Genomic DNA, 26,970 nt, shown 5'->3' on the forward strand with positions numbered 1-26,970 from the left:
GCCAACTTCTGCTCGACTACAAGTAATTCTCATACGGCAGTGGGGGTGTAACATATGGAACATTATCATTGCTTAGTGTGGATATGAATCATATCCAAGTCTAATATGTTTAAATCTTGAACTTATAGAATGACGTTCCCTTATTTTATGTCACTGGATTCAAAACTATAAATTCCTTCATACAATCAACACAAACCTGTACTGTACTGTATGGTTGAACTACTAATAATTGTTTATAAAAAATATATATATATACGGGCACCAGAAGTTTGGGCCTGTCAAAATACATTTTGAACCAAGAAGCCACCAGTCACAGAAATAATAGACCTTTTGGGTTTTTTTGGTATAGGAAAAATAATATGAATTATATTGTCCATAAACCAGAAAACACAAGTGTCTGTGAATCAAACTCTTTAACATTTCAATAAAAATAAAACAAACAGTACTCTATATTAAACTGTTACCACATCAGACATCAAACAAAGTTAACAAGAACAGGGCGGTGTGCGTGTGTGTGTGTGTGTGTGTGTGTGTGTGGGTAAAGGAGAGTTTAGACACCCTGGGGTCTCTAAATTAATGTTTGCTGGGTCTGCAGTATGTTGCATGTACCTTGATGAGAGGCAGTAGCGCAAAGGGAGAGTCGAAGGGAAGATAAGGGAATCCGGGCAGGGCAGAAGATCAATGATCACTGACTCTTGGCTCCATTTAAACTCAGTTGAAGATAGGGGTGTAAATTGGACATTCCATCACGATACAATCTTGAATCGATTCTCTTGGCCTGCGCTGCGATCCAATACGTGCAGATACTTCAAAGTCTGCCGGCTGCCGCGATACGATGTTAATACGTATGGATGTGGCTGACAGGAGTGTTAAATAAAGGTACATCTTAAAAAATGTCTATCGATATTTATGCATTGTATTGATAGCATTGGATTGTTGGGCATTGGATCGATGCATCAATCCAGATCAATGGATCATTACACCCCTAGTTGTAGAGCATTTTGGTGGGTTGGCAGGCTCCGTACTCATGCCCCTCCACATTAAAACTTGAGTTGTCTGTATGGTATCTGCCCGTAATCCTGGCTACACTTTGAAGTGGGAAGCACTGATTATAAGTCCCTTCTTTGTTTTGTTCTCTCTTTGCTTTGATGGCATCCCAAGTACTCACAGTACACGTTGGCAAATTTCTCCTCTTTGCACCACTCTGTTTTTACATCTCACGTGTAACACCTTGTACACTTTAATGGGCGGCCATTTTATACTCTAACTCACACTCATTATTGCTTAGGGGGCGGATCCTTAAAGTGGCAGGGCACATTTTCACTCTGCCACAGTTTTGTGATGTCTTGTTAATTTCCAAGAAAATAAAAAGAAAATCATTATTTAAAGGATTCATTCACCCAAAAAAAAAAAACTATTTGCCCATTGTTTACTCTGATGTAATAACCCTATATGACTTTCTTTTTCTTAACACAAAGGGAAAAATTTAGAAAACATTTTTGTTCTCAATGAGGTCATAAAATGGCAGTTTATGGTGACAGAATAAAAGAACCATGATAAGGCCTATGGGTAGTCTGTTGTTTAGTGAGCATTTATCAGAAGAAGAAGAACAAATCCCTGCATCAAAATTTGCAGTCTGTCAGAGTGTGTACTACATTTGATAAAGAACTTCTCTGCCGTAATTAAAGTACAGTATGTGCTAAATAGTATGAATAGCTTTCATTCCTAGACATACTTCGTCCTGGAATATGGACATTGTCCCATTCTACTGAGCTCAATACTACATATTAATTACTTATATACTGTAAGCAGAGGGAGGACAAGAGAATCAATACTTTGAGCCTTTTTCCCTTGAAATGCAATATTGAACACTTTGGAATGTAAAAACACATAACCCATGTAATTTTCAGGTTGTGGACCAGTGTGGAGAATGAAAGTCCAGGCAGAGTATTTGAATCAGCTCACTCACAATGGAAGCCCACTTGTAAAAGCACTTGACAGTTTTCCAGTTATGTGACTTCCACCAAAAGCTCAGACATCTCTCTCTCTGAAGATAACTTTTCAAATGATTGCTGCTCTGGTGTCCCTGATCATAGGCGCCTCTGGCTCTAATAGTACCACCCGGTGCCAGATGTCAGGCCCATTCATTTATGGGCAAATCTGTGATCAGTCTCTATCTGTCGACTGACACTCTCACGGTACAATGTGAAATAGAGAAATAAATGCTGGTCTTGCAACATATTTACCAAATTAAGACATTCCTAATACTCAGATGTGAGCAAAGTAGTACAAGTTACTTTAAGACAATAATTACTCAAGTAGAAGTAAGAGTACTAATATATATACTTACTTGAGTAAGAAAGTATCCAATTAAAAGAGTAGTCAAGTAGTGAGTAACTAGTTACTGTCACAGATGACATAATAGATGTTAACGCCCCTACATTCCATTACATAATATACATTTAATATGTATCAGAATTATTATTATTATTATTATTATTAATAATGGAAATTCTGTCATCATTCACCATCTTGTAGTCCATATGACTTTCTTTCTTCCATGCAACACAATAAGGAGATATTAGATAGAATGTTTACCTTAGTCACTATTTACTTTCAGTGAATGTTTTTTTCTTTGCATTCCATATTTTTAAAATGAATGGTGCAGTGTCAGTCCCCAACATTCTGTCTAACATATTTTGTGTTCCACATAATAGAAAGGGTCACACTGGTTTGGAACAACATGAAGGTAGGGAAATTATGTTAAGAAATTATATAAATTATGGCTGAGATATCAATTTAAAGGGATAGTTCACCCAAAAATGAATAATTTACTCACCCTCATGCCATCCCAGATGTGTATGACTTCCTTTCTTTTTCAGAACACTAATTAAGATTTTTAGAAGAATATTTTAGCTCTGTAGGCCAAAATTGTGATGCTCCAAAAAGCACATAAGGGCAGTATAAACGTAATCCATAACACTCCAGCAGTTAAATCCATATCTTCAGAAGTGATATGATAGGTGTGGGTGAGAAACAGATCAATATTTGTCATTTTTTTGTTAGAAATGCTTCTCCCTGCCCATCAGGGGGAAATATGCAGTGAAGAATGTGAAACATCAAAAACAATGATGTTTTTTGTATGGTCCATTGTGACCTACAGAGCATATTTGAGTTCAGCAGATGAAAGAATGGCATACACATCTGGGGTGGCATGAGGGTGAATAAATATTGAAACATTTGGAAACATTTCTAGTAATATCCTCCAAAGGACATTATATATAATACTGAAATATAAACCATGATCATGCTTTATTAATGCATATTGTTGCTATTTCACAGCTTTTAAAGAAATGCATGGATTCTTATTTCAGTGTAGTTACAGTTTTCAGTGTCAAAAGACTTTAGTTCTGTACAGCAGTACCACCGCTCTCTAAACGCTGAATATGCAGCCTGTGCAAGGCACCAATCCCGGTCGTGGAACACTACACTGCCCCGTATCCACTATATAGTGCACTATTTCGAGTGTCTCCAAATTTTGTAGGAGTGTCTGAATTCTGAGTGAGCCACTGAAAAGCCTACTTTTGTTTACTCATTCTTACCCACAATATTCTAATTTCGAGTGTACATTTGATGTGCACTCGACAATGGTTAATTGCCCACAATCCACCACAGGGAAGACAGACGAGCTGGGAGTTTACTGCTTCCATCACTCTTGCAATGTTTTATTTCATGCTGAATTTATTAAATTACTTTTTGACAAATCATTACTTGATTAAAATAACATATAGAGAGGTAAAACATACAGATACATTTTAAAACATACCACCACGTCGTTCTGCGCCTCAAACCGAGCGTAGAAGTCATTCAGTGCATCTGGAAGGGAGGCATCTTTGTCACAGGCAACTGATGTTGTCCTGTAGTTGGTGATGGCCTGGATGCCTTGCCACGTGTTGCTGCTGTCCTGGAAGTGACGTGTGCATGCTTTGCCTCTCTGATGACCTGGGACAGTTTGGCCCTCTCTGTTCTTAGGACCGCCTTGTTGTCTGCTCTGAAGGTGGAGTCTCGGGTCGTCAGTAGCGCACGCACCTTCGCAGTCATCTACGGCTTCTGTTTGGAGCGTGTGGTGACGGCCTTGGAGAAAGTGACATCATCAATGCACTTGCTGATGTAGCTGATCACTGATGTTGTGTATTCCTCCAAGATCGTAAAGTCACCATATGTTGCAGCCTCCCTGAACATGTGCCAGTCAGTACACTCAAAACAGTCCTGAAGCGCAGAGATGGCTCCTGCTGGCCAGGTTTTCACCTGCTTCTGAAGTGGTTTTGTGCGTCTGATGAGCGGTCTATATGCTGGGATTAACATAACAGAGATGTGGTCTGAGTAGACGAGGTGGTGATGGGGCTCCGCCTGGTACGCGCCTGGGATGTTTGTGTGAACAAGATCTAGCGTGTTCGCCCCTCTCGTTGCAAAGTCCACATACTGATGGAATTTAGGGAGCACTGTCCGGAAACAATAAACAATCCGTCAGGGTGAGCATTCAGCAGTTTGTCACTCTGGTTATAATGACAGTGGTGAAATCCAGAGGTAAATAAAAAAGGTCTCCATCTAACAGCCACAAGCTCCACCAGCGATGAGCAGTAGCTAGAGACTCCATTGAGTTCTTGCACCATTCCGTGTTGATGTAAACACACAAGCCACCACCACGAGTCTTATAGCACAGAGATGCATTTCTGTCGGCACGAAACTAGGCGAGCCCATCTAGCTGACTGCCGGCGTCTGGAACTCTGTCGCTGATCCAGGTCTCCGTGTAAACAAAAAACAAAGCAGTCTCTAAACTCACGCTGCGTAGTCTGAGAGCTGGATAGATGGGAGAGCCAGCCAGCTAGGGTTTGTTTTTAGCCTTGCCACGCTTCCTCTTGCGCGCCGTCCAGCAAGCCGAGGTCACGTAGCTTCTCCTGCAGATCATCATGCAGCTTGGTTGTTGCATGGATCTTATATTTGAGTAGTGTATGGCGAAGGTAAACATAAACACCGGTTGCTCTGATGTCCATGTGCAGTAAAAGTTAGGCCAAGTAACAAAAATAGCACCATTTTGGATCTGGAGTGGCCACTGCGAGCTACCGCGCCACCATCTTGGATCATTCCAAGTCTGGGAGAATTTGAGTGCCTAGTACCTCACCAACAAAATGTTGGACTCTCAACCAAAACTTCTGAATCCTAGGACAAGACCAGAAAGCATGGATATATCTCCATCCTCCAACTGGCATCGCCAGCAGGTTGGAGTATCTTTTTGACCCAACCTATACAATCTAGTGGGTGTCCAGTAGAACCGATGCAAAATCTTAAATTGCATCAGATGGACCCTTGCATCCTTAGATGCAGACTTGATGCTTATTAGGAACTTAGCCAACACTCTCACCTCCAATACCAGGTTTAAATTCTTCTCCCATAATCTCTTGATAGAAGACAAGGCTCCTTCTCCTAGACTCTGAGTTAGCATGGAGTAATACACAGATGCTTCATGACCTTTTCCAAAAGCAGAAATCACAATTTCCAGAGCATCTGCTGCTTTAGGGGGGCATATGCTACTCCAAAAATAGTTCAGAGTAGGTGTCGCAGCTATAAATACCTAAAGAACTGGGATCTAGGAATCTTAAAATGTTGAACCAAATTATCAAAAGATCTCAGTACTCCACCCTCATATATTTCACAGAGTGTAGCAACACCCCTCCCAATCCACTCTGACCAACAGAAAGGGGACTTATAAGTAATTTAGGGTTCAGCCATATGCTTGAGGCAGCATTTAAATAAATGCCAGAAATATGCACACTGGACACTTTTGAACAAATCAAGTGAAAATGTGAGATGACAGGACGTAGCTTAACTTCTCCGGTTAGTTGGATCGAAAGGCTTTGCAATGGAGAAATAGGGGCAAGGACTTCTTGTTCAGTATGAAACCAGGAAGGGGCTCTTTCAGGTGTGAGCGACCAATGGGCCAGATGTCGAAGACTGAATGCATAATAATAAATAAAAATGTTGGGTAGGCCTAGCCCACCTTTGTCAATCTGCCTATGTAACTTATTGAAATGTAACCTGAGGCACTTACCATTCCAAATGAAGGACTTTACTATGCTATCAAATTGTTTGAAATAAGAGAGGGGGACATCTACAGGGAGAGACTGTAGCATGTAGTAGAATTTTGCAATATAATTTATTTTAATAACATTAACCTTCCCAATCATAGATAAATGGAATGAAGCCCACATGCCCACATTATTTGAAAACCTTGCTAAAATTACATATATTTGCTGGGAATAAAATACCCAAATATTTAATTAACTGTTTGGGCCAATGAATGGCACCCATCTGAAAAGCTGTTACTAGGCAGTACGCTGTCAGAGCCAAAGAATTGAAATTTAGACCAATTAACTCTGTATCCTGAAAATTCTGAAATTATTGATAATTCTGTTGAGACAAGGCATAGATCTAGTAGGGTCAGAGATGAATAATAAAATATCATCTGCGTAAATCAGAAGCTTATGCCCCACACCTCCCGCAACCACCCCTGAAAATAATCCTTTCTTATCGCAGCTGCTAATGGTTCCAGGGCAAGACAGAACAATAATGGGGAAAGAAGGCAACCCTGCCGAGTGCTCTTATTCAGAGTAAAATAATCTCAAATCCATTTGTTTGTACAGACGCTACAGGGTGTCTATAAAGTAAAGTAATACATCCAATAAAAGTATCTCCGAACCCAAATATTTCCAAAATATTAAAAAGATAATCCCATTCTAATATATCAAACACCTTTTCGGCATCAAGTGAGACGGCAGTGACCGGAGTCTGATCATTCGCTACTGACCACATGATATTAATGAAACGCCTAATGTTATCAGAAGAGCTGCGACCCCGAATAAACCCCACCTGATATAAATGTATTATAGATTTTTTTATACTTAAATCGGTTAGCAAGAATTTGACAACATTTTTACATCTAGCTGGATCAGGGAAATTGGACTGTAACTTTTACACTCGCTTGGATCTTTGTTCTTTTTAAGAATCAGACTGATCCAGGCTTGCGTCATGGTTAGCGGAAGCTTTCCATTCTTTAATGATTCCGTATAAACTTCTAACAAAAGTGGAGTCAGGTCTGTTGCATGCGATCTAAAAAATTCAGCAGCAAAACCATCTGGCCCCGGAGCCTTGCCTGTTGGCAGGGACTTAATTAACTCGTCAAGCTCCTCCAACTTTATCTCAGAATCAAGAGAATTTGTTTGCTCAGCCATAAGATTAGGGAGTTCTAATGGTTCCACAAACTTTCTAATATCTTCATCTTTAGGTGAAGATGTGGAACTATAGAGAGCAAGGTAGAATTCCTTAAAAGCATTATTAATATCAGTGGCAGAGGTAAATATTTCACCACCAGAAGATTTCAGTAAGTGAGAGAATGGTGGAAAAAGACTCTTTCTGCTTTATATATCTAGTCAAAAGCTTTGTGTGGCCATTTTGCCATCATCCATAGTGTCTATTCTCAATCTGGCTGGGAACTTCAGTGCAGAAGTGATCTTCCGTCAATACTAAAGTTTCTTTAAGGAAAAGTTTTATTCCACAAATCAAACTCCAGATCCAACGCAAAAGGAAAAAAATGGCGCCCATCTTCCTCCAACAGTAGAGACAATAAACAGCGAGTCGATCCACTAACATGAGAAAAACCCAATGGTTTCCTCACCCATGTATTGTATAAAAGACAGAGCTTGTTTCCGACACATGAATAATTTGCGACCATCCTTTGGAGTCTGGCCGGAAACATCAGTGCAAAAGTGATCTTCCTCTGATGCAAGAGATTCTTATACTCCTTGAATCGCTCACATTTCTCTCATCGAATTTGCAAAGTCCGGGAACAAGAAAGCTTTACTTTGCTCCTCGCCAGGCACAGCACGAGGTCTTTATCGGATGATCTCAGAAACTGGCCAGAATTAATCAGGGCTTATTTCCCTCAGTAGATCTGCCAGCCGGGACTCTGAGCATGCTCGATTTCCAGTTTATGGCCTGTTATGTCGAGCAGATTCGAAAAGAACTCGTCCAGGAATTTCACCATATCTCTGCCCTCCTCATGTTCAGGAATTCCAACAATTCTGATGTCATTCCTGCGATTTCTATTCTCAAGATCTTCAAGCTTTCCAAGAACATGTTTCAAATCAACTTTGGTCACTGCCAGATTGGCGGATAAATCCCGCTTCGATGACTCCAGATAATCGATTCATTTCTCAACATCTGCCCCTCTTGTAACTAACTCAGTATTTAATTTGAAGCAAGAACCTTCATCAGTATCACCGACATGTTGGAAAATTGACGCTGAATCTCCTCTCCTGCTGCACCAACCAAATCAAGTCTCTGGTCTATAGGCCTGTTGGGGGTTTCATCCTGAACACGTAAGTGTCTTTTATTGTCTCCAGAGCCTGAGGATTTTGACTTCTTTGTCATGTTTTACCACAAAGAGCAAATGTGTAACTAGGTGCATCGAATTTCACCAGATTATAACATAACAATAATAAAAAATTTAGCAAAGTGCGCAGAGCTCGTCAATCACACGTTCTTGCATGGCATCATGTGACCCACCCTACCTCTTTTTTCTTAAATACAAAATTACCCAGTTCCCAAGAAAAAAAAAAAAAAACATCTCCAACTTTAAGTATCTCTTTTCATTCTTTTTCTCTTTATACACACACTCACTTATTTTCACCATCACATTATAATCATAAGATTTTAGTCAAGCTAATACAAGTACCTATTGCTCTGACATCCACATCAAGTTTAAAAGGTTTTGAAAAATCCGGAGCAGAGAGAACAGGGTAACTGCAAAGTTAAGACTTACAGAGTTGCCACCTTGTAGTAGGAACCAGAAAGTTGACTATGGCGGATACTTTTTCCTCAATAGAGAAAACTTGACCCTGACCAACCTCTTTTCCTAAATAAGTGATTGTTGCTTTGCCAAATTAACAATTGCCAAGTTAAAAGTCAGAGAGTCATTGGCCAAGTGATCAAAAATCTCTCTTAACATTTGAACAACGTCAAGAGTAAACCACGAGATCATCCAGATAAGCAGTACAGTTGGGAATGTAAGTAAAAATCTTGATCACCAACCTCTGAAAGGTTGTGGGAGCATTATGCATTCAAACGGCATAACTGTGTACTGAAGGCACCGGCTGTAGCAAAAGTACATACTTACATACTTTGAAGTGCCCACATTGTCGATGCAATCATTGATGCGAGGCAATAGAAAAATTATCTGGCACAGTCACAGTATTCACTCATCTGTAATCATTACAGAATCTAAATGTTCCATCTGGTTTGGGCACTAAAACACATGGAGAACAACACAGACTAATACTAGGAACTGCAAAACCATTCTCCAATAAATAACTCACCTCTTGTTTCATTATTTAAATTTTTGTTGCGTTGATTCTGTATGGATGTTGCTTGATTGGTTTGGCATCCTTCACCTCAATATCATGTTCCAGCACATTTGTGCATTTGGGAACATTTCCAAATATAGATAGAAAACTATGCATCAAATGCAAGATATCAGAACATTGCTCTTCAGACAACTGAGTCAGAAATTATGAGAATTTCTGAATTCTGCAGATGGTAAATGGTCTGCACTTATATAGCGCCTTTTTAACCTTAACGGTATTCAAAGCACTGTACACTGTGACTCATTCACCCATTCACACACACATTCATACACCAATGGCGGCAGAGCTGCTATGTAAGGTGCTAGCCTGCCATTGGGAGCAACTTGGGGTTCAGTGTCTTGCCCAAGGTCACTTCAGCATGTGGAGTCATGTGGGCCGGGATTCGAACCCCCAACCCTGCGATAAGTGGCCGACCCACTCTACCAACTGAGCCACAGCCGCCCCAAGATGAGAGAAATGTGCTGCAACAGCAAACCATCTTCCTCACTGCAAGCAGAATCTAGGACCATAGACAATGTTCCAACAGCAAGGCAATGAAACCACCAGTTTTTTTGTTCTTGCTCTCAGACATATGCTTTAAGCATATTAACATGAAAGATACGAGACTGCCACTTTGGGTCAAGAGTACGAACAAGATAATCTGTGTCACTTAGCTTCTTTTGGATCTCATGAGGACCAACACACCTCTCAGACAACATAGAGCCAGGAATGGACAACAGAACCAAAACTTTGCAGCCTAAGTTGAAACTTTGTGGCAGAGAATCTTGGGAGGACGACAAGGATTCTTTTGCCAAGGAGCAAGCAAGTGAAAATTGTGCACGAAATTTATATATATAATCAGACACAGTAGTCTGTGAACTCAAGTTCAGAAGGGCTAAAATCCAAAGACTCTTGAACTGTCTCACGAATTGCAAAAAGGGCAAATGGGACACCTTAATCCCAGTCTTGATCAGACTCAAGGCAAAACTTTCGTCTGGTGAAAATGCTCCAGTGCACCTTGACTCTCAGGGTGGTATGCACTGGACACCTTGTGAGTGATACCTAGCGTTTTCATAACATGTTCAAAAAGTTGAGAAATTAAATTGGTCTCTTGATCAGTTTGAACAACTTTGTAAACAAAAGTTGTAAAGAAATTCAGCAAGGCCTTTATGATCACAGTAGCTGTGATTTCAGGTTTCATGAAATCAGGTTACTGTGCACATCATGGTAAGTAGAAACAGAGTAAAATGGTTCTGCCATGACTGGTACTGGACACGTTGCCTTTACCACCACTTGATTGGGTTTCCTGGAGCGTTGACACACATCACATGTTTTACAATACTGAACAACATCTGTCTTTAGGCCTGGCCAAAGATGTGATTCAGAACACGATATTGGTGTTTTAAGTGTCTTGGGACAGTGGTTTGTTTTTCAAATCTAAGCAGTCAGCAATAACATGCAACTGTCCCAATTTATGGCAGTAAAAACACTCTTATTCTTTTCTAGGAGAATTGGATTTTGAATGGGGGAAAAAAAAGAGCAGAAGAGCAAAGAGTCTGGATACTTGCGTTATAATCTAAAATCTTTTAATTGTTGAGATAAGCAAAAGTACAAAATAAACTGGGTAAGCCAAGCTTCCACAAAACTGAGAAACAAAATAGAAAAGGGCCAATAAGTACAACTGGGAGACGACTTAACTGTGACCTGGTCACAGTAGGAACACAGCACAAAGGCTCAAGACTGAACACAAAGGGGAGAAACAAACAGATTTATATAGGGCAAAACACAGGTGAAGGGAATGAGGGTTGATGAGCAGATGGTTGAAGCGGGTTAGGGGTGTTGGTGCCATCTGCAGGAGTGGAGAGGAGCATTGCACGGGAGGACCAGGGTGAACGCCCTCTGCTGGTTTGGAGGAGAACAGCACCCCAAAGAGGAGATCCCTTACAAGGCAGAGCTGGAGCTTGTCCTCTTTTTTCAGCCTCAATTTCCAACTTTCTTACTGCCTGTTGAAACTAGTGATCTGCCTTCCTAGCTTGAACTCTTTCATCTGCCTCCAGTTGTAAGCATGTTAAATGAACCTGGAGACTTGCATCACCCAAAAAAACCCTACCTATTTTTTCTTAAATACAAAATTACCCAGTCCCCAAAAAAACAAAAAACATCTCTCTACTTTTTCAATCTCTTTTTTTTTTTCATAAGATTTCAGTCAAACTGACACAAAATATTTTCTTCAACACTCAAAATCTCCTTTTTCCCTCCATGGAAATCCTCAAACTGAGGATTTATATAGGCCCCCTAGTAACCTCTAACACTTGTGAGTACTAAATAACCCAACCAATTCAATTCACCCCAATAGTGGGGTTTAAGCATTCTCTCCATACCAGAAGAGGGAGTGAGAGAGAGGTGTAAAATGATAATAATAATAAAAAACAATTACACACTGCCAACCCAGGCAAGGATGTAACACCAATCATCTGTCAACTTGAGCTGAAATGTCAGTAATGGTTTCCATATCATGTCTACTGATGCCCAGGTGTTCGTATGACCATGTGTGAAGCAGAATGTGGAAGACGACCCTTTCTAATGAGTAAACAAAAGGACCTGTCATGTATATAATAGGCCAATTTTGCAGCAGTTTGCAAAGTGTCATCTGTGGTCAGACCAGGGAGAATGTCAGTGTGCATTTGTGCACCTAGACATGTGTTAATCTAGATTTGTCACTGCTGGAGTTGAGAAGAATTGATTAATATGGTGATCAACACTTATTTAGGTACCTAATTTGGCTTTGGCACTATGGCATATTGATGAAAGCATAATTAACGTTTAATGATATCTCATGAATGTGCTGTAACCACACATAACTATTAATGTCATGTATGTGACATGTTGTAATGGTTAAAACACATTGTCTACAGGTATGTGACGTGTGCCATAGTCTGTATACTCTCTTGATGTGAAAATGCATGTGACACTAAGTACTAAACAGTAGATATTGATCAGAGACAACCTTTTTAATGTAGGGAAGAACAGGGATAGTTGTCACCATTTTTACTTAAGTGAATATTTCTTGAGTAGATATTGTTTTGAAAGTCAATTTCTGTTAAGGCACATACCTTAAAGGCTTGGCTAAAAAGATTAAATAAAAACTAGATTGTACATTCCCACTATTATTACCCAGAAGAGAGAGAGAGAGAAAAAACAGTTAATTGAACACACGTTGACCATTTGTGAAAACATTCCCTAATAGCAGGATTTTCTTAAAATATTCCAATTGATTTAAAGGAATTGTTCACCCAAACATTACAATTCTATTATAATTTACTTACCTTCATGCCATCGCAAAATTATATGACTTTTTTCTTTCTTTCATGGAACAAAATTAAGATATTTAGAATGATATATGATTGTGAGTCAATGGGGTCCAAAACTAAAAACAGCACAGAAGTAATCCGTACGACTCGAGTGGTTTTCGTGTCTTCTGAAGCAATACAATTGATTGGGTGAGAAACAGAAAAGAATTAAGTTTATTCAGTATAAATCTGACATTCAGTCGAACTGGAACATAGTGCATGCTTCAAGATTGTTCTTTGAGAGTAGGTCACTACTCTCTGACACATTCTTTGACACTGTATGCGGTTGCCAGGTCCTCAGCACCGTATCATTATTTGTTAATAAGACACTATTTTCAACCTCTCTGTCAACTCTATAATTTTTATGGAAGCCCAAGGTGGAAAAAAAAAATGGTAAAAAAAATAAAAATAATAATTGTGTCTCAGTTCCTTAAATATTTTTTCTCTCTTCAAAAATAAAAATTTCTCTTCAAAATGTTTTTCCCCTCTCTTCAAAAAATATTTTTTTTCTCTCTGCAAATTTTTTTTCTCTCTCTTCACATCTTAATTATTTCAGCTTAAACATTTCATATTGATAAACTGGGTGGAAAATGTATTAATGTGATACTATTATATTTAAAAACTTCTCCGTTTTAGTCGTCCAGTTGAATGTGCATTTAGTCTACTGACTCATGCATTAACATTACCATGAACCCCCAACACCCGAGAATGGAATCAAGTTACTAAACTACTAATAGTTAAAACAATTAAATGTAAAACAAGAGAATAATTTTATAAAATATATATTTTAATAAAAATAAGGGAGCGATACTATATGTGATTGATCACCCCTCACCAATTTGTTTTGGATGAGCATTTTACATTGGCGTAACAGTCTAGCTCATGTTTAGACAGACCAACAATATTTGGATATTTATTTGACATTCTTCATCTGGAATTCTTCACTTCTGCTGTAGACAGTGTTTCAAAGGCATAGACAACTTTTTATATTAAAATTAGGGCTGTCAATCGATTTTTACAATTTTTAATCGAATTAATTACATCGCATATACAAATATTTGCTGAGAAAAACCCTCATATAACAATAATTAAATATATAATTATTATACATATGTATATCAATATATAATTATGCTATGCAAAAGTTTAGGCACCCCTGACAATTTCCATGATTTTCATTTATAAATAATTGGGTATTTGGATCAGCAATTTCATTTTGATCTATCAAATAACTGAAGGACACACTGACAGGTAAATATTTCGGTAGTGAAATGAGGTTCATTGGATTAACAGAAAATGTGCAATATGCATCAAAACGAAATTAGACAGGTGCATAAATTTGGGCAACCTTGTCATTTTGTTGATTTGACTACCTGTAACCTAGCACTGATTAATTGGAACACACAATTGGTTTGGTGAGCTCATTAAGCCTTGAACTTCATAGAAAGGTGCATCCAATCATGAGAAAAGGTATTTAAGGTGGCCAATTGCAAGTTGTTGTTCTCTTTCACTCTCCTCAGAAGAGTGGCAACATGGGTGCCTCAAAACAACTCTCAAATGACCTGAAAACAAAGATTGTTCAACATTATGGTTTAGAGGAAGGCTACAAAAAGCTATTGCAGAGATTTAAGCTGTCATTGTCCACTGTGAGGAACATAGTGAGGAAATGGAAGACCACAGGCACAGTTCTTGTTAAGGCCAGAAGTGGCAGGCCAAGTAAAATATCGGAGAGGCAAAGGATGGTGAGAACGGTCAAAAACAGCCCACAGACCACCTCCAAAGACCTACAACATCATCTTGCTGCAGATGGTGTCACTGTGCATCGTTCAACAATTCAGCGCACTTTGCACAAGGAGAAGCTGTACGGGAGAGTGATGCGGAAGAAGCCTTTTCTGCACACACGCCACAAACAGAGTCGCTTAAGGTATGCAAACGCACATTTGGAAAAGTCAGCTTCATTTTGGAAGAAGGTGCTGTGGACTGATGAAACAAAGATTATGCATGCCGGCAAAAGAACACCGCGTTCCAAGACAAACACTTGCTACCCACAGTAAAATTTGGTGGAGGTTCCATCATGCTGTGGCTGTGTGGCCAGTGCCTGGGAATACTGTGGCTGTGTGGCCCAGCCTGGGGTACTGGGAATCTTGTTAAAGTTGAGGGTCGCATGGATTCCACTCAATATCAGCAGATACTTGAGAATAATGAGGAATCAGTCACAAAGTTGAAGTTACACCAGGGCTGGATATTTCAACAAGACAACGACCCAAAACACTGCTCAAAATCTACTCTGGCATTTATGCAGAGGAACAAGTACAATGTTCTGGAATGGCCATCCCATTCCACAGACCTGAATATCATTGAAAATCTGTGGGGTGATTTGAAGCGGGCTGTCCATGCTCGGCAACCATCAAACCTAACTGAACTGGAGATGTTTTGCAAGGAGGAACAGTCCAAAATACCTTCATCCAGACACTCATTATAGGCTATAGGAAGCTTCTAGAGGCTGTTATTTCTGCTAAAGGAGGCTCAACTAAATATTGATGTGATATTTCTGTTGTGGTGCCCAAATTTATGCACCTGTCTAATTTCGTTTTGATGCATATTGCACATTTTCTGTTCATCCAATAAACCTAATTTCACTACCGAAATATTAGTCCCAGGCCCAGTTCTTCAGTTATTTGATAGATCAAAATGAAATTGCTGATCCAAACACCCAATTATTTATAAATGAAAATCATGAAAATTGTCAGGGGTGCCTAAACTTTTGCATACGCCTGTGTATATATAAAAATATTCAGACAATTAAAATGCATTACATTCCTGTTGCAGAAGAGTTAATTATTGATAAGACAATACAAAAAGTGGCTTTAGAATGCAATGTATTGTTTACTACCATACTATTGATCATAATCCAATCATTGGCATACAGTTCACAACAATCCATTTCACAAGTACATTTGTCAATCAGTTCCAGATTTATTTTGAGGGCTTGTTTAAGGACCCAGTCAATTTATACCAACGTCAGACATGCTTGTGTAGCGTCTCGGGTGCGTTGTGTCATAAACATAAAATGTTTAGGTCCCTGCGTCAAGTTAAATATAGTTTAATACTCCATCTTTTAACACATCTTGAGATCCCTTAGTTCGGATTTGCGCTCCATCAAGTGTTTTGAACGCAAGAACGTAACGCATGTTTGTGTTGTTCTGCCTACTGAAGTGTTTTCTTCACTGTATAAACTGCGCGTTGCTCATACAGCTGAAATTTCACTTACTGCCCTCTGGAGTAAACAGGTCGTACTACAAGCTTGCATTTCACAGGAATGTTCCTTATTAAGGTCCGGGGGCATGCGATTAATTGCGTAATTTTTTTAACGCATTCTTTTTTGTAAAATTAATCGCACTGAATTAACGCGTTAAATCGACAGCCCTAATTAAAATGTATTATTATAATTAAATTGGCACCTGGTGGCCAAGGTTGGTACTGCATTCCTTTTTGATGAGAGAAAAAAAGTAATTAAAGAAAAGTAATTAAATTAGAGAAAAAATACAGTAATTTTGTTCTGTTTGTCACCCAAAGTGATTGTACCATTTCAGAAAACATGGATTAAACAACCTGAGCCATATGGATTACATTTATGCTCCCTTTATGTCATTTTTGGAGCTTGAAAGTTTTAGACCCCATTGACTTACATTTTATGAACAAAAACCTATCATGCATCTGACTCAAGAAAGTCATACGAGTTTGAGCTGGCATGAGGGTGAGTAAATGATGAGAGATTATCATTTTTGGGTGAACTGTCCCTTCAAATTATTATATTATACAAAACCACTGCTAGAGAAAGCAAGTCTTTGTTTATTTGTGTAAGTGGACTTTTGACTCTAAATCTTATAGTTACTAAGATATAGCTCTTGTTACAACTAGCTTCTTAATGTAAAAATTGAGGCTGCTATTACTTCAGCTGACCACCAGAGGGAGCCCTCTCCCGAAAACTGACACTTAACTGTTTCTTCTATGGTGATTTCCTGTTTAAATCGTATATAAAGCCATGCCTTGCCATTGTTACCTTGCAAAGTAATGCCAGTTTCACTGCCGTACCAAGCGTTATTCTCATTGCCATTCTCATTCTCATTCTCATTCTCATTTTTATTGCCTACATGTTATGACCGTTGTGCCTGCTTTATTGGATTACTGTTTTGCTCTGTTTGCCTGATTGGACTGATTACCTGTTAACAACTACTTTGCCTGCTACACGACTACGCCTTTACCTTGTGTTTTGGATTTGTGTGCTGATTGTTAATAAACTTCCTGCATTTGGATTATTCCCTCATCTCCATGTTGAGTCCCTTACACTTAAACATTGAAATTATAGTTTTAAAGAATATCAATACACTTTCAACATGCAAATCTATGGAGAAACTGTTCACACATTTGGACACAAAGCAGATTTATTTGCTCTAAATGATTAGTTCAGCTCGCATTCACAAAATGTTTTCAGTTTAATTTTTGTATATGCTTTATAGCCTTAGTTTTACAAGTGTTTTTAATATTAGCCTATTTTATCCTTCTTTCCATTTTCCAAAATTGTAGCTTAATCATACTGAACCTCACTTGAACAAAACCATTAGCATACAAAGATGTTCAATATTAAAGACCAAAAACAAACTTGTACTAAACAAACAAGGGGGAAATAATGACCATTGCCAAACAAAATGGTCTTCAGTCTCCTGTAAGAAATGGATGTGGGTAGATGACACATAACATGTACATGGACTTTTTTGTTTTATACAACATCAAGATTTCATCTTGAAAGGGAAATAAGAGAAAGGTCCTGTAACTGATAATTATTTTATTGTTTAAAAAAGATGCAATCAAAGTGAATGGTGACTGAGGTTAACATTATGTCTAACATCTATGTAATCCATGAAAGAAAGTCATATCCAAAAACATAAAGCTGTAAAAAACTATGAAAAATAACCCAGTTGAACTAAACACATATTGTTTTTATACACATTGCAGAGACAAAAACTAGTCCGGTATTACTATGTCTTCTCTTTGATTCCACTCTGAAATAAAACAAACTGGAATAATAACATGATGGATGTATCAAATTTTAATGTTCAGTTCTTCCATTTTATGCATTTGACACTCTATGTTACTGGATACCCTTAATTATAGTAAAGTTTGTAAGAGGCCACACACTTTCATATTATGCTGCTCTGCATACATCAAGCTGCCTACTATAGATATATCCGAGAATGGCAGTCTTATGTTTTATATCCCACTTTCCTTTAGGGAATCTCCTGAATCCCTTGTAGCTAAGACTCGGCCAGTCTCCTCCCCTATAGTTTAGGTGATTTCATAATGATCTACATCAATCCTGCATAGGCGTGGGGAGAAAGAGCAATTGAGAGAGGTAATGAAAAAGAGGGAATTGAGCACGCCTGCAAATGCAGCCACATGTTGGACCTTGACGGGTCCCGCATTATGCCTGTTAGGTTGTAGGGTTCACAGGATGGCGTTGCATTCCCAAAGCGGGAGAGAGAGAGAGAGAAAGAGTTGCTTGCAGAGGTTTGTCCAGGCCAGTGGCGGTGCATGTGGTATTAATACTAAACCACAAGGGGTAGAGGCGTTAGGAAGAATGCACACCCTTGGTTAGAAACCCACATACAGAAAACCACAGATTACTTACTCTCAAAAAGAAACCTCAGGGCGAGATGGATAGATATGTATTGCTGTGTGTGTGTTACTGTCTGTTTACTCTAAAAGTTAACATAAAATCGCTGGGCCTGGGTAGCTCTGTGAGTATTGTTGTATTACAAATTTATAAAATGTTAAACATAATCATATATATAAACTGGGAAAGTAGAGTAGACTGCATTTAGCATTTAAGGTATAAATGATAAATATATCAGCTGTTAGAAAGAGTATTCCAGCAAGAGATTTCCTTCCAGTTCTGTTCTCTCTATTGTAAATTAAATTAGTCAGACTACTGACAATCTCATCCTCTGTCTTTTAATGGCTATTGGAGCCCCAGCCCCAGTTGTCTAAATAGTTAGGCTGATTGGATTAGCATCTCTGTATCTGAATAGTTATGCTGATTGGATTAGGACTGGTAACAATCTAGAGTCTAGGGTGGGTTTCCTATGCCTGTATACATCATTTGCATGCTTTAAAGTTATCACCTGGGTGCTTTGTGTCTATCTCTAAGCACTGCCCTCTAAATGCATGTATAAATTACAGTGTAAAGTTCCCTTAGTTAGATGTTGGTCCCTGCAGCTGCTGACAGCACGAATTTCTCAATAAAGAATCCTGCTTGAAGATACAACCGAGTCTCCTGGTCTTACCTTCTGAGTTTCCCACTCTCTAGAAGGATAAAAAGTTTACAACAGTTTTGGTGCCGTGACCCGGATAGAGCTACTCACCTGAATCCAGATTGAAACTTCAAGCTCAACAAAGATCTGACTACATTCCAGCCTGAATCTTTCTTACAACCAAAGTTTGGTGAGTGCTGCTCTATCCAAAAGAACCTTTAAGACCAGTACAAATCCAAATTGTCTTTTTAGAGAAGATTAGCATTACATGTTAATATTGGTTACCCTCTGTTGTTTTCAGGCAGGGAAGATTAGCATAAAAGGCTAATATTTTGTTTATCCTCTGTATCTGCAGAGAAGAATATTTGTTACCCTCTGTTTTTAGACAGAGAAGATTAGCATAAAGTGCTAGTAATTTGTGTTATCCTTTGCTTGGGTCAAAGAAGGTTAACAATAGTTGAACTGAGTTAACAAGTGTACCCTCTGTTGATCAGAGACGTTTTAGTGTTTGTTTGTGTGATAACAGAACAAAGAAAATCCACAAAATGTTTAAGAAAAGTGCTAGACTAATCCCCACAACTGAAAAAGGTGGTCTTGCGACTCCTTTGTGGTCAGATAGTGAATTCAAAACACTGTTAGGAGAACAACTGAACCTAATTGTCACTGAGAATGTTAGACAAGAACTAACTAAGAAATATGAGATTCATCCAGACAAGACTTGGTCAGTAGATGAGTGTAAAAAGGTACTAGGAGCAAGTATTCGCAAGAACAATGTGAAAGGCATTATCTGCTGCCACAGAGAATTTTGTTTAGCACTTGCTACACAACAGTCTAAGCATAACTCAGAGCTAGAGAAAGAGAACAAAGAGCTCCGTGCTAGAGTATCCTCTTTAACCAAGAAATTGAACCACAACAAAGCTGCAGAAAAAACTGTTGTAGAAGAAGTTAATCAGCCGGATAACATTTTCCCTGACTTACAAAATTTCTTTGAAACAGATGTAGCTCTCCAATCCTTAACTGCTGTGCCTGTAAATTCAGTCAATGTGTGTGGTGCTAGGAGACGATCTCAGGGAATTGAGGGAACTGAAAGTGTTTCTACCAACTCTTCTGTTGTCCAAATACAAACAGTCACAAAAGCGCTTGGACCTAAAGATATAGAGAGACTATCCCAGAGCTTACCCTCAGCACGCACACAGTTTTCTGAATTTAGAAGAGCATTGATCAACAAAATGCGTCTATATGACATGTCGTTAACAGAAGTCACACAGTTAATGTCACAAATTTTGACTGAATCTGAATTCAACAGTTTTGAATCTGCAGTGACCTCTGAACTACAGCATGCCAGTAGAAGCGACATAAGAGAAGGTGTTTTGAAAATTCTAAAGAATATCATGGGACCCAAAATAGACTGGTCAAGAATCACTAGCTGTGTACAAAAGAAAGAAGAAACTGTGAGTGAATACACTGAAAGGTTTTGTCAGTCAGCTGTAACTTACAGTGGAATTGTTGATAATTCTGAAAGTGTGTTAGATGACAAGGGACCCCTAGTCCGCATCTGGTCAGATGGCCTTTTAGTTGAGTACAGAAGAGCCTTGCCATTCCTAGATCTCACTTGGTCTAACAGAACTCTTAGAAGTAACCTAGACAGGTTGGCTACATGGGAAAGAGATGCTGATGTTAAAGCCAAAGTGAGAGTAGCAGCAGCAGCTACATTTAGCACAGAAAAACAAAAAAACAGGTGGTCCAAAAAAGAAGGCAAATGCCACTACTGTGGAAAATTAGGACATTGGGAGAAAGAATGTAGGAAGAAGTTACAAGATGCAAATAGAAATGCTATGCATAATTCTGCTCCTCCCCCGCCTGCTTACAACCCTGAAGCAGTTCAGCAAGTGTCCACTGAAACTTTAGGACAGCTCGTTCAGGCTCTTCTAAGAGCACAACAAGACCAGGAAAAAACTAATTGTTGGGGCTGAGTAGCTACCTTTCCCCTGTAATCCATCATAATGACAAAATAATTTTTGTGAAAGGTAGCATACGAGAGAAAGAGATTGATTTTTTGCTTGATACAGGTGCAGAAATTACAGTAATTCCTACAAAATTGGCTAAAAGTTTAGACATCCCGTACAAGAAAACCAAACTTTATTTAACTGGCGTAATAGGTGAAGATTCTGTTTTGTATGAAACCCCGCCCATAGAGGTACAATTTGGCCTGAAAACTCTGACTACAAAACTGCTATGTGCTCCATTAAATACAGATGCAATTTTAGGCATGGATCTCCTGAGACAAGTACATCTAACTTTAGACATGTCCTCAGAATCTGCTAGCATTAAAATTTGCTCAGCACAAGTTTCTACCAATAATGCAATCCCTCCAGAGTATGCTTTCTTACAGAATCATCCAATTTGGGCTAAAGACAAGGATGATTGTGGTTTGTTGACAGGTGTAGAACCAGTCAAATTGACAGGAACTCCACCTCCGGTCACCAAACAATATCCAATCAATAAGGAATCTATACAGGGGATCAAACCTATTGTAGAAAAGTTGCTGACACAAGGAGTGCTAGTTAAAACCAACAGTCCATGTAATTCACCCATATGGCCTATCAAGAAGACCAATGCAACATGGAGACTTACAATAGACTACAAAGTAGCCAATAAACATATTGATAAAATCACCCCTCTAGTGGCAGATCCTTCCACAATTTGTAATGGCTTGCCATTGGAGTGTAAGATTTTTTCAGTAATTGATATGTCTAATGGATTCTTTTCTGTACCGTTGCACTCTGACAGCCAGCCATGGTTAGCGTTTACAGTTGACTATGAACAATACCAGTGGACACGTTTGCCACAGGGATTTCAAAACTCCCCAACTATATACAGTGGTGGTAAGTAACGAAGTAAAAATACTTCGTTACTTTACTTAAGTATTTTTTTCGGGGATCTGTACTTTACTTGAGTATGTTTTATTTGCATCTACTTTCACTCTTACTCCACTACTATATTAAAGAAAAAAATTACTTTTTACTCCGATACATTTCCCCATGCCCGCTCCGAGTATTTACTACATTTGGCTTTCCAAAACCAATGAAAAACGTGGTTTTCTTTTGAAAAAAAAAAACAAATTAAGTATGCACGCGCGACGCGCCCGCGTTCTTTGCCAGCATACTGTAGTATGCTCACAGGCACAGCAGTCAGTTCAATTCAGTTCGCCATCGCCAGTTCTGTGGAAGATGACAACCGAAGAAACAGTGGCAGCTCTCAGCAGAAATGATGATCCCGAGATTCCCGACAGGGATCATCACCCATGGCCATATCTCAAAGATATGTTTGAATTTATAGAATTAAAGGGAGATTCGTATCGGCTGAAATGTCTACTTTGCCTGCCACGGGTGAATCAAATTTCAGCATTCAAAAATTCACCCTCGAATCTGAAAAAACATATTGAGGTGAGTTGACGTTAATTTTGTTTCTATAATGTTAGCCAAGTGATTTCATATTGAAACGTGCCTTGTAAACAGCTAATAACGCTAGTCAAGTTAACGTTAGCTAACGCACACTGTCGTGGGCATGGGGGTGGGGGGTAGACTTGGAAAAGCAGGTTTGCCGTTTGCTCCGTGTTTCCCAAACTTTTTTCTTTCGCGCCACACTATACTATGAAAACATCTCTCTGCACACCACCATGACATTAAACAGATCACTTAGAAAGTGTAAGTAAATGTAGTAAATACAGGTAGTAATAAAGCATTTAGTTGTGGTCACTGCCTGGTCAGTTAACTATTTTGCGAGCTTGTCTAAACTGAGGACTATTCATGCCTTGTAAAACATTTATAAAGGAGATTTAAAGATTTAAAATCTTCTAAACAGTAAAATGTAACACACAACACAGTGATACAGAGCATAGAAATATTTAATAGCCTTTAAATCTCCTGTATAAATGCTTTAAAGCATGAATAGTCCTCACTTTAGATGAGCTCGCAAACATAGTGAACTGACCACTACTAAATGCTTTATAACTAACTTACCGTACAGCATATGTTAATAAAGCATTTAACATACCAAGTAACCATCACTATGTGTCTGAATAATAAGATAAATGTACATTTAGATAGTTTATTAATCATTTACTTACACGTTCTAAGTAATCTTTTGAACCACTGACAACTCTTAAAATAACTGGTTTATAAAAAATGCAATTCTTCATTTAGAAATGATACACTGATCATTAATAAAGGATGAAAATACAATTTTTAAACAAATTATATATGATTTTAAATCAAGAAGAAAGCATTTATAGCTGTATTTATAAACTGCTTATTAATGTCTATTTATGCTTTATGAATTATGAATTAACTGTTTACTCATGCTTAACTAATGATTATTAGCTTGTAGTTATTATAAGTGTTACCTGCATTTTTTATCAGAAATAATGACATGAGAATGTCATTTAAAGAAATAGTAAGCCTACAATTTGAGCCATTATTATTATTTATTTATTTATTTATTTTTTTCACGAATATGAATTTTTCCTGCGCTGGGCAGCTCTTACATCACACCAGTGTGAGGCAGCATAACTTTTGGGAAACACAGTGTTAGCTAACTTGGATATCACAGCATTGATAACTTGGACCATGTTTCAATAACGCTGGCAAGCCACATGAAGTCTAATATGTTTTTTTTTAACAGTTTTATTCTTAGGGAAATGCACGCTTATTAATTAATTGTATCTTTCTTGCAGAGAAAGCATCCCCATCAGTTAGAGAGTTACTCTAAATTGACTCAGAGTCATAACAGCTCACAGAAGAGAAAGTGTCCTGCAAGTCCTCCTGCCGGTACCAGCAAGCAGCTCAAGTTGGATATGTCCAGCAGCAAACGAGTTTCAAAAGTGAACATAAACAAAGCAGTGATGAAGTTTGTTGTTGAGGGCCTTCAACCATTCAGTGTGGTGGACCTACAAGCATTTAAAGACCTAATCCAGGACCTCCAACCCAATGCCACCATCATGTCACGCCCCACTCTACGATCAAGTATAGCTGAAGCTACAAAATCTATGAAGAAGAAATTGATCGCGGCAATGAGTGAGGTGGAATACATTGCAACCACCACAGACTGCTGGACCACCAGAAGGCGCAGCTTTATTGGCATAACAGCTCACTGGCTTGATCCTGACAGTTTAGACAGGCACTCAGTAGCCCTAGCATGTAGGCAGTTAAAAGGCTCCCACACTTTTGAAGTTTTAGCGGCTGCATTAAACGACATCCATGCAGAGTACCAGATCCGTGATAAGATCGTTAGAACAACGACTGACAATGGGTCGAATTTTCTAAAAGCATTCCGCATTTATGGTGACCAAGATGAAAACAACAATGCAACGTACACTGAAGAGTTAAGCAACTCGGGTGAGGGAGATGATGATGAGGAGGAGATTCAAGAAGAGGAAGAAGTTGTTAACTACCAAGAAGTGGCAAGTATGCTTGATATAGGCGATGGCTTTGAGTATCATTTACCCAAGCATCAACGTTGCGCATGCCACCTTCTCAATTTGGTGTCAACAGTAGATGCTTTAAAGGCAAACTCGAATGAGGCCTACAAAAAAGTGTCCAGAGCCACATTTTCAAAGTGCCAGGCACTATGGAACAAGAGTGCACGATCCGCTTTAGCTGCAGAAACCATCCAAGATGCATGCAAACTTCAGCTAATAAGGCCCAATGCAACCAGATGGAACTCGATGTTCCTTGCAGTGGAGAGATTAGTGAGGATCGTCAAAGAACAGGGAGAGGGAGCCATCCGAGATGTCTGCACATCATTAAAAATTCCAATGTGAGTACTGTATTTTTGTTTATTGGGATTGTTTTCTGATGCCACTACTCCTACACTATTTAAGATAGACACACCACACCAACTTAATTGTAGCCTCTCTACAACTGTCTGATTTATTGTAACTACATACTCAATAAATTGCCCCATCCTACCCCAACTCTTAAACGTATTAACTACTCCAGTACAGTTATTCAAATAATCTACCTCACACTAATCAACCCACTACAGTTACCCCACTCTGACGGTCCTAAATCCCTAATTGAACATTATATTCCATTCTAAAGCTACTTCCTAACATTTGATTAAACTCTCTCTATGACTATCTCAGACTGAAATGAATTGTTTTTTGTTTCAGGCTCAATCCAACAGAACTGGCCTTTTTAACAGAATACTCCGCAATCATGAGTCCAATGGCCAAGGCCATCGATATTTTGCAGGCTGAAACCAACATACAAATGGGATGGCTTCTTCCCACTCTGACTCAACTGAAGGCAAAACTGGACCGGATCAAGCCATCATTAAAGTATTCCAAGCCACTTGTTGATGCCATTCAACTGGGTTTGAAGAACCGCTTCAGTGAAATCTTGGAAGACCCAGAACTGATTGCAGCCGCCATCTTGCTGCCAAAATTCAAGACGCTGTGGACCAAAGATGAAACTGTCCTGAAAAAGGGTAAGGCAAAGCGTGTTTCTTTTGAACAGATATTTTTTATTTATTTTCAAAAACCTGAATAGGGATGTCTACTGTGCATTGATCGTAGTTCATGCATTAAACCTCACATTTAAGGGGGACAGAGGTCATAGGTATAATTATTTATTTGTAATTGTTCTCTTACCATATGATTAGTTCATTGTATGACCAGTGCAATACCACTGTCCATGTAATGGCCAGAATTGGCCGGGCTCGTAACCCCACTCGATTCCTCTTATTAAAGGTTAGGGAGGGTAAGAGAACAATTAAAATATTAAATAAATATATCCTATGCAATAGATTAACACACACAATAATGCAAATAGGAAAGTAATTATATTCCAATGATTGGTTGCATGCATTCTATGACAATACAGCCAATTTTGCATGCATCTCCGAGGTGGAAGATTTTACGTCTGTTAATGGTGTAGAATGATATCATGGCTATTTGCCAAATGACAATTACAGTTAAGAACAGAACTATGAAAAATATGTCCTTTGGCCATCCATCATTAACTAATGTTCTGAATGCCATTCTCTTCCATTTCTGCGGATGTATGGGACATGCGTTGTTTTTCAGGACTGGACTATATCAATCTGGAGATGGAGCCCTTGCATCCCCTCAGCAACTTGCATGCCACCTCTTCTGATGATGACGACTTTTTCTCATCCATCAAGTCAAACTCACAAGAAAGCTCCAAAGAACTTGAGGGATATTTGGGATGCTGTGCTGACCACACCAGTCTGCTGAAGACCTTTCCCTCAATCTGCAAGTTGTCCATCAGGTTAAACACACCCCTTCCTGCCTCAGCGGCTTGTGAGAGGCTGTTTAGTACGGCAGGACTTTTATTTAGCCCCAGGAGAGCCAGGATGGACTCCAGCAATTTTGAAAATCAGCTTCTGCTAAAGCTGAACAGAAGCTTTTACAACTTTGAATAGTAATCTGTTTATCTTAATGGTGTGTTCTGAAGATTTTTCAACTTAAAGAGGTGGTTCTTCCTCATTAATATTCTGAAACAGTCTTACCTTGTATCTTGTTGATGCAGCTATTGAACATGTCTATTGTAAGTCTAACCCCCATACTGCGTTACGTTAAGGTGCTTCATTGTCTCTTATGATTGAAAATCTAACAAATTCTTAATTGCAGTATGTAATCTAATAATTTGTTCAATTAAATAATTGCATATCACTCCCAAAAATTGATCTGCTTAATTATTTATATTTACAGTTCATTGGAATATTTACTTTTTACTTTCGATACTTAAGTACTTTTTAAATCGGATACTTTTGTACTTTTACTCAAGTGATGTTTGAATGGAGGACTTTCTACTTTTACTGGAGTAA

General features: G+C 38.7%; 1 protein-coding gene across 1 annotated transcript; it reads left to right on the forward strand.

Moving 5' to 3' along the window:
* Positions 1–3,997: 3,997 nt before the first annotated feature.
* LOC127655479 (uncharacterized) lies at positions 3,998–26,970 on the forward strand. Its single transcript, XM_052143324.1, has 4 exons — positions 3,998–4,144; positions 23,855–24,936; positions 25,292–25,608; positions 26,207–26,970. Exons 1-4 carry the CDS (start codon positions 3,998–4,000, stop codon positions 26,563–26,565), a joined length of 1,905 nt encoding a protein of 634 aa, XP_051999284.1. The 3' UTR covers positions 26,566–26,970.

The sequence above is a fragment of the Xyrauchen texanus genome, chromosome 2 (genome assembly GCF_025860055.1).
Source record: "Xyrauchen texanus isolate HMW12.3.18 chromosome 2, RBS_HiC_50CHRs, whole genome shotgun sequence".
NCBI classification, from domain to species: Eukaryota; Metazoa; Chordata; class Actinopteri; order Cypriniformes; family Catostomidae; genus Xyrauchen; species Xyrauchen texanus.

Bases quoted from the DNA above. Each gene is read 5' to 3' on its own strand.
- LOC127655479 (XM_052143324.1), top strand. From the start codon at position 3,998: ATGACCTGGGACAGTTTGGCCCTCTCTGTTCTTAGGACCGCCTTGTTG. The intron at 4,145-23,854 runs GTGACATCATCA...TCTTTCTTGCAG, and splicing joins TGGTGACGGCCTTGGAGAAA to AGAAAGCATCCCCATCAGTT. The intron at 25,609-26,206 runs GTAAGGCAAAGC...GTTGTTTTTCAG, and splicing joins TGAAACTGTCCTGAAAAAGG to GACTGGACTATATCAATCTG.